General features: G+C 40.9%; 1 protein-coding gene across 2 annotated transcripts in view; it reads left to right on the forward strand.

Annotated features, from left to right (window-relative positions):
* RORB (RAR related orphan receptor B) overlaps positions 1 to 18574 on the forward strand; it is a 176700-nt gene that overhangs the window by 137069 nt on the left and 21057 nt on the right. For both annotated transcript variants that reach the window (XM_081802848.1, XM_006731254.3), the window contains exons 5-9: positions 2043 to 2164; positions 3750 to 3882; positions 7101 to 7208; positions 8741 to 8851; positions 12164 to 12276. In XM_081802848.1, coding sequence (XP_081658974.1) covers positions 2043 to 2164; positions 3750 to 3882; positions 7101 to 7208; positions 8741 to 8851; positions 12164 to 12276 — 587 coding nt within the window. The remainder of the gene's footprint in view (positions 1 to 2042; positions 2165 to 3749; positions 3883 to 7100; positions 7209 to 8740; positions 8852 to 12163; positions 12277 to 18574) is intronic.

Genomic DNA, 18574 nt, shown 5'->3' on the forward strand with positions numbered 1-18574 from the left:
AAACTAGAAAGCCATAGAAATCTTATGTTTTCATTATATACTTAGGAAGAGATATGTTTTTTTTTTTAGATTCTAAGTAATTAGACTGCCCAAGTGAAATTGAAAAATGATGAACCATGACATACCAATCTATTTTAATATGATGTATAAAGTAATTCCTGCCCTTTTTTTTTTTACAACATAGGATATTCAATAAAATTTTGAATATAGGATTTTTAAAGGAAGGATTTTAGAATTTGATGAGCAGTGAGAGTCTAGAAATTCATTCAGCTCAATGCTGAATCCAATAGAGCATAACTATAATCATAATTTAGCATTTTGTAGCATCTTCAACATCTAGCACTTAATGGTTCTATTGAAAAACTCTAATAAATATTGAAATATCTTCCTTCAGTAGCACTGATTGCAAAATTAAATATCCCTGTTTTGTGTCCGTTGGAGACATCACATTGCTTCCCTGATGACAAATCCTATAGAGTGTCCCAATAATGATCACTGTGGCTAGCATTTATTCAGTGTTTATAATGTACCAGGCAATGAGCTATACAAGATTTTTTATTTGGCAAGCTCATTGGAGGCACAAGCTTACATGTTTCTATTCTCTACACCAAAACTCAATATATTTCACGCCACATATACCAGAAGCTTAGCGAGGTAAAAAGAAGGTACCTCAGCACCACTTTGGGCGTTATCCTGTAGGAATGAAATATGGCTATTTAGAACAGAAATTGCATTTGAAATTGCATAACCTGAAACACTAGAAAAATTCTATTTCTGTATGAGCCAAGAACAGAAAAAAGATTTGGTCATCTTCATTCTACTCATCCCGCCCATACAGAATCCCTGTGTACTTTGGTTCCCAAGATCTCACACTATTCATATGTTCAAATAGCTGAGGGGATTTTGAGGGAACCTCCTGCCTACTCTGTCTAACTTTAGGGGACTCATTGCAGGTTCTTAAGGAGATCTGTTATGTCTGGTTCTATTGTTCAACTTCCATACCTCCAAACCCAAAATGTTCAGTATTTAAGATACAATATCAAATACAATTCATTTGAGATGAATGGCCCCAAAAGACTGATTTTGTTTGTTCCTACTTTTTTATGAATGTAATCATTTTCTCATTTTAACCTTTTTAAAGAGAAATTTCATCTTATAAAAAATTAGAAAGGAGAATGTAATGGTCACTGTGACCCAACTTCAATAATTATCACCTCATGAGTCAATACCATCTCATTTATATTCCCTCTCCCATTATTTATCATGTAAGATATTTATATGGTTCCAAAGTCAAATCTACAAAAATAATATCAGAGCATCTAGCCTCTACCCTGTCCTTCTACTCTCTTCTCTTTCCTCTGTAGAGAACTTATCTTTTTAGAGTATTGTTTTATCCTCTCTTTAAAAATATAAGCCAATAGAGTTATATTTAAATTCCCCCATTCTAACATAAACAGTGGGAGTCTAGTGATTTTCAAAACATTTTAAAGTCTTTGGAGTACAAATGTCAAGAGTGTTAGTGGTCTTCTAGGCCAAGAAGCAGGAAATATAGTCATTTGTATTTATTTTAAAAATAACTATTTGAACATTTTACAACTTGTAAAGCCCCAGGTTTGTGACCAAAAGGGGGAGAAAAAGGCAGCAAATTTTGATTAAAAGACTGGAAATTGAGGGGCAACTGGGTGGCTCAGTCAGTTAAGCATCTGCCTTAAGCTCAGGTCATGATCTCAGGGTCCTGGGATCAAGTCCCACATCTGGCTCCCTGCTCAATGGGGAGTCTGCTTCTCCCTCTGTCCTTCCTCCCACTGTGCGCGTGCTCTCTCTCTCTCTCTCTCTGTCTCAAATAAATAAAATCTTTAAAAAAAAAATGAAAATTGAAAAAAAGACAATAGTTAGGAGATACATAGGTGGATAGTAGTGTTAAAGACACTAATACAATTGGAGTGTCTCCAAAGGGATTCCTGTAGTAAACATTAACAGCTAGTTTATTTGCAGAGCGGGAATTTATTCATAAACCCTCAAACTGGTATTCCTTCTCACAGATCGAATTGCACAGAACATCATTAAGTCCCATCTGGAGACATGTCAGTACACCATGGAGGAGCTACACCAGCTGGCGTGGCAGACCCACACCTATGAAGAAATTAAAGCGTATCAAAGCAAGGTACTCTGAGAAAATAGGAGACTGTTTTTCCTGGGATTTCTCTATTTCTGGCTTTCTCAAACCTCAGCATTACTGACATTGGGGTTGGATAATTCTTTGTGCAGGGACTGTCCTGCACATCATCCCTGGTCTCTACCCACCAGATGCCACTAGCAATCCCCTCACACAGTTGTGACAATCAGGTGTCTCCAGATATTGCCAAATGTTCCCTGGGAGGCAAAACGGCCCCAATTAAAAAACACTGCCCTATTTGAGGGACCAGGGAGACTATGTCCACATCAGATGACTTTAGGACTTCTCATGATGGCTTCCGGGGGCCAGGCAAGGAAGAGAAACAATTGAGAAATTGTAGCAATAATAATAGTTGCAAATTTACACTACAAAGATATGCAATAAAGCATCCTAAATGTTTTTTCTTACCCTAAATGTTAAAAAGGAGGATAACTCACCTCATATTATTATTATTTATTATTATTATTACTTTGTATCCATTTGAGAAGTTTTTAAGAGAAGGAATTTGCTATTGTTATATAGTCACATTACTTTCCTTTGGGATTGAGATCCACAATTACAAGATCTACCAGTAAATGAAATTTTAAACAAAATACAAAGATGTGTCTATATCTTAACATATGCGGGTCTCCTGGCTTGGTCATTCAGTAGAGCATGCTTGATCTCAGGATCATGATCTTGATCTCGGGATTGTGAGTTTGAGTCCCACGTCAGGTGTAGAGATTACTTAAAAATAAAATCTAAAAAAAATATGTAAATGAATAAATGTATGATTATAACATATTGATTTTTCTCCACTGGGACAATTAAATCTTACCCCTCTTATATAAATGAGACAATTAAATTTTACCCCTCTTATATAAATGAGACAAAAAAAATATGTAAATGAATAAATGCATGATTATAACATATTGATTTTTCTCCACTGGGACAATTAAATCTTACCCCTCTTACATAAATGAGAAAAATGATTATTGTTATGATCAATAAAAAGCAGAATTCACACACTTGGATGTTTCCTGTTCCAAGGAAAATAATGCAAGGATCAAAATACATTTCAGAGATTCTAAATTACTTGAGAGTGATTTGATTTGAGGTCTTTCCCCATGAAATTCTTTTTATACCAAACAGCACTCTCCGTAAGTTCTGGAAAAAGAACACAATGTAAAAATCTTACAAGTTTAGTGTTCATTTAGGTGCCCATGAACATGACCGGATCAAAGCCTGGGAACGAAATTACTGCTCCTCAGTGCGAGGTTTATTTTCCCAAAATGGACTAAGAGCTTGAGCTTGTTTAGGGGAAGAGGAGGGGAGAAGAGCAAAGAAACTATAAAGTTCTATCTTTACATATTATTTCAATGCTTCCATTGTTTTAGTCTCAGTACATTGTATGACCATTGCAGTGTATCAAGGTTCGAACAGGTCCAAAGAATGTGTTAGGAAATATCGTCTACCTCTTTTAAAGGAACTGGGTACATTCTGGCCTTGGGTAAGCACCGTAGGGAAACCCTATTTCATGGACTCTCCACGTTGTTCTTTGCTCCGTGTACATTCTGTGTTTTTTCTCTTGAAGTCCAGGGAAGCCCTATGGCAGCAATGCGCGATCCAGATCACGCACGCTATCCAGTACGTGGTAGAGTTCGCCAAGCGGATAACGGGCTTCATGGAGCTCTGTCAAAATGATCAAATTCTACTTCTGAAGTCAGGTAAGCAAGGAGAGGATTCATGGGGGGGCCTGTTGGGGACCGGGATGTGGTCAACCCTTCCCTCAGTGTTGGTTCTGGAAAATCGTCCTTCCAATATGTGGTTCATTTTTACCACCCACACTGTCCGCCAACTCCCAGAGGAAACTCTCGGTAATAAAAACGCCCTGATACTCATTCAGTTCCCCTTTGAAGTCAAATACAATTTTGCTTATTGAAAGTAGAGCTGTTAGTTGTGGAGGTTGAGATACCCAGCCTGACAGGCAGTGCGGGTAATTAGCGTGTCAAGGTGGCTGAAATGCTGAGCTGGCTCTGAAATGCGCTACTTGCCTTCTGTTGGGGGGAAACATCCAGGCCAGCAGCACGCTGCCTCTGAGGTCATTTCCCATCACTTTAATGAGGATAGCCTGCAGCCAGTATACACCCGGAGAAACTCCCTGAGCTCTAATCTTCCCCTCCGCTTCTCTCACACATGCTCTCTGACTCACACACAGTCACTTAGGAAAGTCTGTGCGTGAGTGACTTCGCAGATGCTATTACCCAAACAGGAAACAAATTTTCTTTCTTGACCCCCGCCCGCCTTTGAAAATAGAAAATAAGAACCATCATGGTGTTTGTTAAGCTCCATGGACCTGGGCCATGGTAATGATTATATAGACTTGTGTGTGTCATAACATACTTTATATATGTTCATGTTTGCTCACGCCATCTCATGTAGTCTGGTGACATTGGTATTATTTCCATCTTATGGGAGAATGGGAAGATTCAGAGAAGTGAAGGGCTTCGTTCAGTATCACAAAGCCAATATGTGGCAAAGCTGCCATTTGAACTTGGGCCAGGTAGAATAGTTAGAAGTTGCTGCGCTGCTTTACCACATGATTAAAGATGAAACAAACCTTGACTCGAACATGAACTTGGTCTATCAGTTATCTGTTGCTGGGTACAAATGACCCCGAAGCCTAGTTCTAATGACAATCATCACTGACTTTGCTCCCAAAACTACATTGTGAGTGGGGCTCAGCAAGGGATGGCTTGTCTTTTGCTCCATGTGGGGGTCACTGAGGCGACTTGACTGAGGGCAGCAGGACCCCCTCACATGGCTGGCAGTGTGTGCTGGTTGAGTCCCGAGTTCAGCCAAGGCTCTGGGCGGCAGCCCAGCTCCAATCCATGCACATCAGCCTCTCCACAGCCTCTCATAGCATGCTTGCTAGGTTTCAAAAGCTAGCCCTCCAAGAGAACAAAGCCAGAGTGCAGAGCATTTTCCTGGCTTAGCTGGGTTATTTCTACCCCTCCCTATTAGTCAAGGCAGCATGACGGCCCACCTGGACTCTAGGGTAGGAGATGTGGATCCTCCTTCTTGATGAGGGAGTGGTAAGGCTCTTGAAAAGCATGTGGGATGGAAGATACTTTTGTGACTCTCTTTGGGGAAAAAAAAAAAAAAAATCTGCCATATTTGATATGTGACCTTGCGCTCACCTCTCTAGATGGCAGTTCCCTCATTTGCAAAATAAAGCGATGGAGTAGCAATGATGGATTCCAGACTTACAATTGCATTGGCAGCATCGGAGGGGCTTACTGATGGTTCTGAGTCGTAGGCATCGTCCGAAGCCCATGGATCGGAATCTTCTAGAAGGGAACCCAGGTCACTGTATTTCTAAGTCTCAGATACAACCAGTCCATAGATTGCCACTGGAGAACCACCGCACCATATACTCTCCTGACATCTCTGCCTGCTGTAAAAATGTTGACTCTAGTATGAAGGGCAGGGTACTTAACCTCCTTAAGCCTCCCGGAACTCACCCGTTAAAAAAAAAGGGGGAGCTAATAAAACTCACCTGAAATGGTACGGTGAGGAGCAAATAAAACAACGAATGTAAGGGGCCAAGGAAAGTGCCTTCCACCTTATAAATACTCAATAAATGGTACCTGTTATTGTTTTTGTCAGAAAAGCACGGTTTTAATTAAGATGTACAAATCCCCTTCTATGTGGGAGCCCCTCTGCTAGGTGACATAGGAGGGAAAGCAAAGAGAAATCAGCAAAGAAAATAAGACACAGACCTAAATATTAAGTGGCAACATAAGAAAGGCACCACAGATACCCTGGCGAACACCATGGGCGTAGTCAAATCCCCATATGGTGGTTCCTCAGAACGTCAGTAAATGTTCAGAGGGCAAAACAAAGGCAGCAACTAATTCAGTAAATATTTAGGGGCACCTGGGTGGCTCAGTCGGGTAAGTATCTGACTCTCGGTTTCAGCTCAGGTCACGGTCTCATGGGTCGTGAGATGGAGCAGCGCCTAGGGCTCCGCACTCAGCAGGGAGTCTGCTTGAGATTCTCCCTCTGCCCCTCCCCCCACTCATGCACTCTCTTCCTCTCTCTCAAATAAATAAATCTTTTAAAAAAATAATAAAAATAAAATAGATATTTAGTAAGCACCTACTAGGTGCCAGGAACTTTTCTAGGTCCTGGAGACATAATAGTGAATAAAGTAACCACAGCTACGTATGTCTGCAGACAAAGGTCCTGGCCTCTCTGGGCTAACAGGGAAGTCAGAGAAATGCTAGCAGCAGGGTTGAACAAGTTCCTTCATGTTGAGGCTTCCCCAAGCCTTTGACCTGTCAATGTTGATTATAACTCTCCGAAGTGAGATCATATTCAGCATTTTGCCAAAACTCATTTAACCAAGAAAACTTCATTTCAAGGACATCAGATGTCAGTGGTGCCCTCCAGAAACACCCTGAAGGAGTCCCTATGTAAAGTCATCCTGTGCTGAAATATGCAAGGACTATGGTAGAAACCGAGGCAGGGAGCACGTGTGGCCGAGAGCAAAACTTCTACAAAAGTGAACAGGCTGGACTTGCCTGCTTCAAAGCTCCTTGTGAATTCACGAGTTGGAACTACCTTTAATATTAGTCAAAAAAAGAAAAATATGTATGCTTCCCAAAAAACATGTAGTTGCTGCCCTCCATTTTAGCCACCTTTACAGTCTATGTTATCTTTAATTCCTCACACAAGCACGAAGAGAGCTTTATTTTTTACTCGGGAAGGAATCTTGAGGTATTTCTGAATGGGTGCATCTGTGTGTCTGCGTGTGTATGTGTGTGTGTGTGTGTGTGTTTTCAAGGTTTTGTTTTGTTTTTTTGAAGTCTTGTGGCCTTTGTATAATAACTTCTTTATTATTGCATGTATATACATATTTTCTTTAATTTTTTATTCACAGGTTGCTTGGAAGTGGTTTTAGTGAGAATGTGCCGTGCCTTCAACCCATTAAACAACACTGTTCTGTTTGAAGGAAAATATGGAGGAATGCAGATGTTCAAGGCCTTAGGTGAGTTTACCTTTGATGGTGACACAATTTTCTTAGCTGCCATCAGTTTCTCCACTCAGATCGAAGTTGGTAAATGGAATGCTTTGATTCTTGAATGTGAACTAGCATCTCATTTGATAAGGGCTGGACTAGGTGGGCCTCCAGTGTTTTACCTAAACCTTCAGATCTTACAGTTGTCTATCCTAGTGTGAAAGGCGGGAGAGAACCACAGACCCCATTGAGATCAACCACACCTCATTCAGAAATCAATGAAGACTGGTTCTGAAAGAACTGAGATACATTCTAGATTATTCATTGTAAGATCAGCTTTTATTTTCCCTTCTAGCTTAGTGCCTCACAGAGTATATTAGGTAGACCAGTGGTGGTCCATGGGTGATCTCTCAAGGGTCTTCTGTAAATGTACAATCATTAGTTAAGATATTTAATGAGAAGAAGAGCTCCTTCACTTGCTTCTCACCCACAGCGGTGACTTTCTTCCCATTAATTGATGACGTTCTGGGAGCACAGGGAGAGTGGGTGCCGCCCTGCCCCCAAAGGATCCCCAGACCATTCCTGTGGGTGGGCACACACAGAGTCAGTCTTTGGAAGTGTTGGGTATCATTCACATCCAGGCATCAGTACGCGGTGCAGGTAAGAACGGGAGCATAGATGGGCCAATGCCAGGAAAGGCTTTGACGACTAGCAGTGCCATTTGCTCCATCCCTGGCCCCCGGACCCCACAGAAGGCCATGCCCTTTCACCTTCTGTGCCGTCAGTTGATACGGCGGCCAAAAAGCAAGTCCGTCCGGCTGGTACTGTTTCCCTCCTGCAGCTGATACACATCCATGTCGTCTACAAGGCTCGATTTTCAAGAAAGGAGGAAAAGCCTTGGCAAGCAACTTGGGTATATTTCCAGCCTCATAAAATAAACATTTACCGAGGATCAGTGTGTAGGGATGAAGCATTCTTTTGCCAAAATTCACCATTGCTAAGCAACTGACCTACAAGGCATCCAGGAGAAGGTAAAAATAAATGAATGCCTACCCCTCCGTAAGATTTTCAGGGAAGTTACCAACTTGAAAGCTACCTCCTCTTCGTTCTATAAGAAGCTTTGAACATCTCAGTTTGAGGCCTCTGGGCATTCTATGCTGCCAGGTTCCAGGGCCACTAAGACTGATGGCCCTTAGCCCCTTATGCACCATGTTTTCAGTTTTCTCTGAATGCTGTCTCTCTACTGAAGGATCCCCAGATCACTTATTTAATTTTTTTTAGTTGGAACTAATTTCAAACTTACAAGATTAGATTTAGTATATATATTCCCAGTTGAATATTACAGTGGGCACACACCATTCCCATTGGCCCCTCATTGGTAATGTTAACTTTTAGTACTTGATCAAGATTGTTGCCCAATTTCCTCATTCTGTAATCATTAGGAACTTGGAAATATTTTTGCCTAGTGTTTAAATCCCTGAATGCCCTTTGGATTATGGGGCTTTTCTTACTATTGCCCCATTCCATTCAAGAATTCTCATTTAATTTGCCTTCTTTTATAGGTTCTGATGACCTGGTGAATGAAGCATTTGACTTTGCAAAGAATTTATGTTCCTTGCAGCTGACTGAGGAGGAGATTGCTTTGTTCTCATCTGCTGTTCTGATATCTCCAGGTAAGGAGGTCTGAGGTCCTGTCTTTAAAAAAAAAAAAAAAAGTTTTTCTATCTTTAACATAGATTACACCTACCCAAGCCTACGTCCTCAGGAGAAATTTAAATTTTCTTTAGCAAGCTTGTGATATTTTTGGACAATTTAAAGGAAAGTAGCCTTAAATTAATTAAAATATGAGCCATTTTGCTCCACAAGCAAGAGAAGGGTATGTGGTAAGGGTCACTCCAGATTCAGATAAGCAAAAGTATTCGTTAACAGATTAATGAGGATGGATGGCAGCCTGAGTTATAGCAAAGTCCTGTTTCAATTTTAAGAATAAAGGACATCAAAAACAAATGTCCAGTAAGGTGAGACTTAGTAGAAATATATTTAAATGAAAGATCCAGTGTGAGGACAAAAGGAAATAACATGTACACCCTCTCCTCTTTAAATACCTCTTTTGTTGGCTTTTCCACCAAAATTAGCAATATTGGGGGCTTTGAAAGGAGGTGAGAACAGCAGAGGGAAAAATGACTCCAACTAAAGACTGCAAAGGAAGAATCTCTGATGTAGCAGCCGACATTCCCATCCGGGGATCTGTCATCATTTATCTCTGTGACTTTAAACACTTGCCCCCGCCCCTCCCGAGCTTCAGTCTCCTCATCTATAAAGTAATAGGTTTGGACTTCATTAAAGATCATGGGGCGCCTGGGTGGCTCAGTTGGTTAAGCATCCGACTCTTGATTTCGGTTCAGGTCATGATCTCCAGGTCCTGAGATTGAGCCCCACGTCGGGCTCTGCGCTCAGCTCAGAGTCTGCTTACAATTCTCTCCCTCTGCCCCTCCCTGCCCCGCTCTCTCTCTCTCTCTCTCTAAAATAAATAAATCTTAGACAAAAAAAAATAAAGATCATGTTTAGATCTAAAATGTAATAAAATACCAAAATTTTCAAAGAAAGTAAGGTGTGATGTTTATAGATCAAATAGAACCATAGCAATTGAAATGCTATTTAAAATATATAGCAGCTCGAAAATATCTAGAATCTTAATAAGTACTTGGCTCCTTCTTCAACCAGAATGAGAACTCAGAGTCACTCAGCTGTCTGCTCGGTTAGATTTTGGGTGAAGGGCTTGCCAGTGTCATTTACAGTTCTCTATTGGAACACATTCCTAATAATTTTTATGGCCAAGAGACTCGTTCTTTCTATAAAATTCATCTTAGAGAAGAGAGCTCTTCTTACATCCTAACACAGTTTTCCGTGAGGCTGGAAGAAATTAATCTTACCTGTGACTGCACACATTGACATGTCATTGCAGCTGTATCTACCAATAATACCAGTCTCTACACTTTTATTTTATTTTATTTTATTTTATTTTGAGAGAGAGTGAGCAGGGGGTAAAGGGAGGAGCAGAGGGAGAGAGAGAATCATAAGCAGACTCCATGCTGGGCACAGAGCCTGACGTGGGGCTTGATCTCAAGACTCTGAGATCATGACCTGAGCTGAAATCAAGAGTCGGACGCTTAACCAACTGAGCCACCCAGGTGCCCCTCAGCCTCTACACTCTTTATCAGTGAGGCTTTATCTTAACTATTTATTTTTAAATTTTGTGAAGATTTTCAAATTTGCTTCTGTTTTTTATTTAACCACATTATCAAAAATGGAAATTATCACTTGGCATGCTATTACTAACAGTTTTTTCTGGGGCTCTGTCTACAATCAAGTTGTTCCTCTAGGCCTTTTTTGTTTTTTGTTTTGTTTTGAACCCTACAAAATTTCCCAGGCCTGGAAGCACAAAGATAAATGGGAGAAGTGACAAGAAATAGTTATTTCTGATAGAAACCACATGCCAGATACTTTTCCTCCCACCATTTTCTCATTGCATTTGACTGTTTTCATGGAAAATAGTTAAATAGAAGACTCGTTCTAAGCCTGTGGGTCTGTGATGAGGGAAGCGGTTCCATTCTGGTTCCTGCTTGCTCAAAGAAAGTGTTGCAAAATGTACTGTCCTTGTTAGGTATGTCTATGGTTAAGTCCATAAATTCCTAGAAGCAAATACTTAAGACATGGTATATCTAACCTAAACAATCCATGAAGATAACTGCCCCAGACTTAAGGTAAGCCTGTTGTTTATGGATCAGAAATCAGCTGAACTGTGAGCCTTTTTCTGAAAAGAACGTACTGTAGCCATCAAATTGAGCTGAGTTTGGAAGCATGACATTTGGCTTAGTCTACCTAGCAGAGAATCTTCCAGCCCTGGTAGCAGACCCACACTCAGGGGCTTCTGCAGCTCCAAATACCTCGTTTGCCACCCTGGCCTAGTGCCATATTCAAAAAAGAGAGGAAAGACAGATGTCCAGCCTCTGCCGGCTCTATTCATGCCAGACCCCACCCTCCCCCAGTTCTTGTCATAAAAGCCACTGTCTGTTCAGCTCCAGATAGTTTAGGGAACAGAGAGGGAGGGAAACCTAATTTATTCTGATTGACAATTGTCACTGAAGGCTTTTGTGCTCACTTACATAAGGGTTTTGCTTAACTGGTGGCTAGACTTGTCCTTGCCCTGTCTAGGATTACAGAATTGAGTTTCTCACCTGACCTGAACTGTGTTCAGATGGACCATTTCCAAGTTCTTTTCCATGAGTATTTGTTCAGCATTTGGAGACTCTAGATGTCTCTTCATGGAAGCGCCAACCTGAGGCATTGATGCTGGGCTGCATTTTATCACCATAGTGTATAAAGCTTCTAGGAAGAAAGGAAGGAAGGGGGTGGTGAAGAGAGGGATATAGGAAGGAAAAAAGAAAAGAACGTAGGATAGGAGAAAGGAAAGGAGGGATTATCCTATCCACCACTTAAAAATTCCACGTACAAAAAGAGCACACAGGATTAAATTTTTGAAATTGATTCATGTTTATGCTTTGCATTATAGCTTAGCTTATGGGAAGGGGGATCCTGAATACCAAAAATATTCCTGTGTGATAGATTTTCTTATGTAATTCATTTTCTTCACAAGTCATTAACTTCTACGTTGAAAGAATCTAAGTATATGTCCAAAAAAAAAGAGAGAGATGTAAATTGTCACAGATAATATGAAACACGCTATGTTTATTAGAACCATTGAGCCCTTCCCTCCATCCTCCTTTCCTGGGGTCAGTGTGTATCCAGCATTACTGTCATCCAGGTATTTCTTATAAAATATTTGTGTTTTATGTAAATAACTATATGTCTTCAGAAGCAAACTAAAACTAAGTGATTGAAATGGGTCTGAAACTCAGCACTTATATATGCAGGTGAAAGCTTACATTCCCTACCCTTCTTACCTAATTCTTTTCCTTTGTCAGACCGAGCCTGGCTGATAGAACCAAGGAAGGTCCAGAAGCTTCAGGAAAAAATTTATTTTGCACTTCAACATGTGATTCAGAAGAATCACCTAGATGATGAGACCTTGGCAAAGGTAGGTCCTCAGAGAACAGACCTAATGTCACTGAAAAAAAGCACAGTGACTAGTTATAAAGCAAGGGCATTTCTCAGCAGCAACAACTTTGGAAAGTTACCAAAGATGCATAAATGTTGAGGTGCCCCTTTTAAAAAGGAGATCAGTAAATTATAATAGATTGAGAGGAGAATGACTTTCTTCGGGAAGGAGGATATTGATGGATCTCAAGCCCAAGCATACAAAGACCAAGGAAAGAAACTAAGGGTGTTTTATATGAAGAACAGAAGCTTGAAGCAAGGAATCAAGTCTTCAGAATTGACATGTGATAAAGGAAGAGACTTTGTGTCACTTCAGAAGTCAGATGTGGGCCAACCTTAAGAGTAGGGAGATTTTTTATTCAAAATCAGAACTATAAAATGATAAGAATTGCTGAACAAAGGTGTAAACCATTGTGAGGCAGTGAGCTCCCTGGCATTGGTCGTATTCTAATAGATACGGCTTGGTTTTCCGTCAGATGTGTTGTAAATCGGAGTCCTTCCCAGAGTAGAAGATTAGACTGATTACTTGTAAATTTTCCTTCAATTCTAATCTTTTCACACAAGATTTGCCCTGGGGTTCCTTCAAAATGGTGAAGTTTTCCAAGGGCAAAATGCATGCAACCTGCCATCAATTTCTTTGTTCAGCTTAATTAAGATAGTGATCTTTAAGAAGAGTTCTAAGAAGAGATGTTTACCAGAGTAAAATTCTCATAAGGAGAAGAAGTAATTTCCTAATGATTGAAACTCAGCATTATTTTAGATCTTAAAGTATCTCGGATTTCTTAAGAAATGGAATTTTTTAGAGGGCAAGCAACTAGGAAATGGAGCATATTCTTGGTTGAAGACGATAGGAAGCCTAGTCTATAATCATTAAAACCCTCCCACTGCTCTTAAAGTTCTTTATTTTTTAAAAAGGGGGAAAATTCTATCAGATATTACTTTGCACATACAGAAACTCCTGTAAAAAAATCTATGAATTACATATGCTGTTTCATGATGGTAACATTTTGTTAAGATGAACGCCTTACTAGGAGAGACATTTTTACACTATTGAGTGATAGTTCTCTTTAATAGAAATTCTTACTTTTTATGTGGGCAAGGACAAATCACCTGCTCTCCGCACTTCAGTTTTCTCCCAGTCAAGAGCAAAACTTCTCCATGCTTTCAGATACATTGGGCAGAAGAGATGGTTATGGAAATAATATTCATCTGTCTCTATAATTGCTCTGCAGAATATACCATAAATATATCTGGTCAATTAATGGAGGGGGATGTTTCCTGCATTTTGGATCTCCCAAAGACCTTGGTCCCCATATCTACTATCCTAAAACTAAGGTACTGATATGGGGATAATGAGGATTATCTTTTTTTTTTTTTTTGCATCTGTACAGTTGTTTTGAGGTTCAAATGAGATACACAGTGTGTAAATTCTCCTACTTACACCATTTTCTACCTGCTGGTGTCCTGAGGGTGGCAATCAGAGGTATTTGGGGTAGAAAGGAAACAAGAGAAAGTGTTAGAATTCACTGGAGCCAGATGACAAAGCATTGCTACCATGCGTGGATGTAGGGTTTTTGTGTGGACTCTTGCTTGTAAGCCAACATTTTAATAGGATGCTCTCTCTGTGAAGTAAGGGGGAGGGATCATGAAAGAGAATGAGCACTGGACTCTAGTTGATCCCAGCCCTGAACTTCGTGGCTTTGGATGAGTCACTCTATTAATCTTAGTCTTAGATTCCTAAACTGTCAAGTGCTGGGGATGGGGGGTTGGGAATGGGCAAGTGTCTTGAGTTCCCAACCGCTTTAACACTGTAAGGACAATGGTGCCATCGACGTGTAGGCACAATCTCTCTCATGAAGCCCACCCTCCCTAAAAGGAATCATTTTATTTGTATCCAGCAAACAATATTGTATCCCACCACAGGTTCTCATCTTTTCAGAAATGCTCCTTCTGCCCCCATAGTCATGGAGCTACTCTGCCTCTATGGTGCCTCTCAAACAGTGGCAGCCATTCTTAATATTTGTAATTTATAGACACCTTGGGGAATCTGGCAGACATCATGAAACCTATCTCTAGAAGAATGTGCACATCCCCAACTGTGGTATTCAAGTCCAGGGGCTCAAGTAAATCCACAGTAAGTGGGGTAGATCTGCCTTCTGTGTAATGTGCAAAGACTATTTATAGTGCCGACCATTTTGACCCTGAATGAGTGGAACGGGCATCAGGTGAGAGGGGCAGGGCTCAGACACAGTCATTGGATTTGATCCTGAAAGAACGGTCTCCAACACACTTCCACCATGCCCACTTCCTGAAATTAAAGTTCAAGCCTTATACTTTTGACCAGATTTGGACGTAGGAAAGGTGTGAAAATTAGTAATTCTGTATCCATTACCCAGAAGATTTCAATCCCAATATATTAATCCGTTTATTTTTTAAAGCCTTATTAAAGAATCTAGTTTTCTTTCCTCATAGCATAATGCTAATATGTAGCATATTTATAATCAATCAGCAGAACCACTTCCTAGCTGAGTGACCGTGGAAAAGTGACCTAACCTTTCTGTGCTTCGGTTTCCTCACTTGTAAAGTGTGCCTAAAGATAGTGTCACGGTTATGTGGTTATTTTGAGGACTAAATGATACTCAATATCAGCAAGCTGCATGCTCCATAATGGGTCTAGTATGTGAGTGCTACTGTTCTCGCGGACAGAAGAAATGCTATTTTGGCAGGGAAATTTTTATCCAAAAGGTGGCACATTTGAGTTAATCACTAATGGATGAGAACTATTTCAAAAAAAAGAAGGAGGGTTGAGGAGATGGAGTATGGCCTTCCAAGTGATGGAAGAAAAGATAAGAGGTAAGAAAGTATAAGGTATATTTGAGCTACGAGTAATAGTTAGATTTGGCTGGATCCTGGATTTGAAGTCAGGAAACAAGATGACACTGGTCACTTTCATTAAGCTGATGACCCCTGCCAGGGTGAGTGAATATTTGAACTGCAGAGACTGGCGACAATCCGGTTCTCTGGCGCATGGGCTTTCTTTATTACAAGTCACAAGAATCTGGTATTCCTATTGCTCCGGCCAGAGGATGGAGGGCAAAGGAGAAAAAGGAGTTAATCTAGCTTGGGCCAGGGTGTGGCAGCGCACTGACTGAGGGCAAAGCTTGGATCTGTCTTGCTCACATCCCAGCCCTTCCCTCAGGGCAACCTCTGGGTCAGGGCCATAGCTGGAGCTTGTTTGATAGTCTTCTCCAGCCCATCCCCTCCTGTTACATCTCCTGGTTAATTAGAGTCATGAAATCTTGTTAGGTACTCTATTTGTTCCTAGCACTCCTGCAAATACATGCAACACTCCTGGGTTCTTGCCCAAAGCTTTACTGAGAAGTTTGAGAGGAGCAAACTCCATAATGACACATGTCCAACAGGAAGGCATGGAGAACTCCTGGTGGGAGTCAGACCGCCAAGACTGCTCGCTCCGCCAATCCATTTCTCCAAACAGTGTTCAATTGCTTGTGCCTGGCCATGCGCTTTAGATGGACCACATCACCCTTCTGGGTGTTTTTAAACACACAGTTCTGTGCTAGTGGAAGTTCTAATTCTTCTGGATGTGGAGGAGTCTAGTGATTATGCTGAAGCTCAGAATCTCTTTCATGCTTCTCTTTCCTATTCCTGGATGGCCAGAAAGTTATTACTTGTCCCCCGTAGCTCTCCCTCTTCCAGTCACCTTTTTTAAAATTTTTTACTTAAATTCCAATTTAATTAACATATACTGTATTATTAGTTCCAGAGGTAGAGTTTAGTGATTCATCAGTTGCATATAACACCCAGTGCTCATTAGTTCAAGTGCCCTCCTTAATCTCCCATCACCCAGTTACCCCATTACCTCCCCTCCAGCAATCCTGTTTGTTCCCTAGAGTTAAGAGTCTCTTATGGTTTGCCTCCCTCTCTGTTTTTGGCTTTTTATTTCACTTCCCTTATGATCCTCTGTTTTGTTTCTTAAATTCCACATATGAATGAAATCATACGGTATTTGTCTTTCTCGGACTGACTTATTTTGCTTAGAATAATACCCTCTGGTTCCATCCACATCATCGCAAATGGCAAGATTTCATTCTTTTTGATAGCTTGGTAATATTCCATTGTATATATTCACCACATCTTTATCCATTCATCTGTCGATGGACGTCTGGGCTCTTTTCATAGTTTAGCTATTGTGGACATTGCTGCTATAAAAATTGGGGTGCAGGTGCCCCTTCAGATCATACTATGTTTGTATCCTTTGGGTAAATACCTAGTAGTATAATTGCTGGGTTTTAGGGTAGCTCTATTTTTAACTTTTTTGAGGAACCTCCATACCGTTTTCCAGAGTGGCTGCACCAGCTTGCATTCCCACCAACAGTGTAAGAGGGTTCCTCTTTCTCCACATCCTCGCTAACGTCTGTTATTTCCTGACTTGTTAATTTTAGCCATTCTGCCAGTCACTCTTTCACAGCCTTTGCTGCCTGTGAAGATGTCCCACCACATCCCCTCATCCATAAGGTAGTCTAAGGTTGTACCATGTTAAAGAAAACACAGTGGAGAGCTCAAGTCAACTGTGGAAAGAAAGAGACTATCCTGGACAAGAAGAATGGCTGCATCATGTGGTGACAAATTTGTTTCTTTGAGGTTCATCTCCTTAGCTCTGGAAGGTTCCATCTTCCCAGGGAGAACATGAGGGGTTGAGCTGGGTGAAGTACAAGCCAACTGATACACTAACTTCTTAATTCCTAAGCCCGTTTGTAGCATAACAATAGCAAAACTGCATTATCAACACAGAGAGCAAAGTTTCTCCTTCTGTTAGAACCAAGTTATTAAATAAAAGCTTACAAGACGGAAGGCTTAGACAGCCCTATTTCACATGTTAATAAATTGAAATTTTACTGGAAAGAAATCATCCCTGGTCAGTGTAACATTAATGGTGCTCTTTTGATACAGATCTAGAAAAAAACAACAAAAAAAACCAACCATGGTGATTTGCAGATAGAGCCTGTGAGGCAAATACTGACTGAGAGATCCGTGAAAACTGCGCAGGGTCATTTCCGTTGATCTTTCTGCTTTCTCAATGAGGTCAAAATAGGCTATGCCCTGATTAGTAATGGGATGTTTTCTCTAAAGCCTGCTTTCTTCTTGCAAGAACTGAGTGTTAAACTAGAATTCTTAGTAGGTGGCTCTAGGGATTTGGGGTCAATTTGAAGAGCAGTCTGTCCAGTGAGCACCTGAGGAGCTTCTACCTGTGATGAGCCTCCCCATTCCTCTACTTGGCTAGGAACTTGTTTCTTACTTCAAAATTGCTATGCTTTTAAAAAGTATAACACGTGCTGAAGAGTTCTTAAATCGTAAGTAGGTAGATAGCTCAGTGAATGATCACAAAGTTAACATAACCACTGCCCAGGTGAAACTGGGCACCTGAGAGCCCCGCTCAGGCTTCTTGGGCTTCCTCACAATGGTGTTTATGCTTTAAAATGACCCAAAGATAGGCAAAACTATAGAAAACAATTCAGCATGTCACCCAAGTTTATAAATTCCAAATCCATACTCAAGAAGCGTAGCTTTGTCCTGGGCCCGTTTTCTACTTCAGCACACGTTTATGGCGAGTTTGTCCTCTGTGCCAGACGCAAGGTGGAAAATGGTGATCACATATGGTCTTAGCCTTGGGCAGTTTCCTTGCAGAGTTCCTGTGAAAGACCAGATTATTTTGGTCCATTTTAGCTGTTCCAAGTTTGCTGGCATCCACTGCATGTCCACCACCCAGAAATTCCAGGGGTTCTCCATCAGACTAATGGTCTGTAAGAAAAAAGAGAGGTCTTGAGGTGCCTGGGTGGCTCAGTCAGTTAAGCGTCTGCCTTCAGCTCAGGTCATGATCCCGGGGTCCTGGGGTCGAGTCCTGCATTGTGCTCCCTGCTCAGCAGGAAGTCTGCTTCTCTCTCTCTCCCTCGCTTGTGCTCTCACTCTCAAATAAATTAAAAAAAGAGAGAGAGAGGTCTTGATGTGACTTCTCATGCATCAAGTCAGAAGTTGATGTATTCGTTAGAACTCTTTGGTAACAAGTAATAGGAACCAACTCACACTAGCGTAAGCAAAGGAAAAGAAAAGAATGGAGAGAGATCTCCTGGAACCTAAGGATGAAAATGCAGAATCGAGAAGCCTTCTTAATTCTCCAGCTCATGTTTATCTCTCTTTAGGCATCTCCTTCATTCTTCTCCCTCCTTGAATACTAGCTAACTCTGCTTCCCTGGTTCACA

Source organism: Leptonychotes weddellii, chromosome 14 (assembly GCF_054177405.1).
Source record: "Leptonychotes weddellii isolate Sample4059 chromosome 14, ASM5417740v2, whole genome shotgun sequence".
Classification (NCBI taxonomy): domain Eukaryota; kingdom Metazoa; phylum Chordata; class Mammalia; order Carnivora; family Phocidae; genus Leptonychotes; species Leptonychotes weddellii.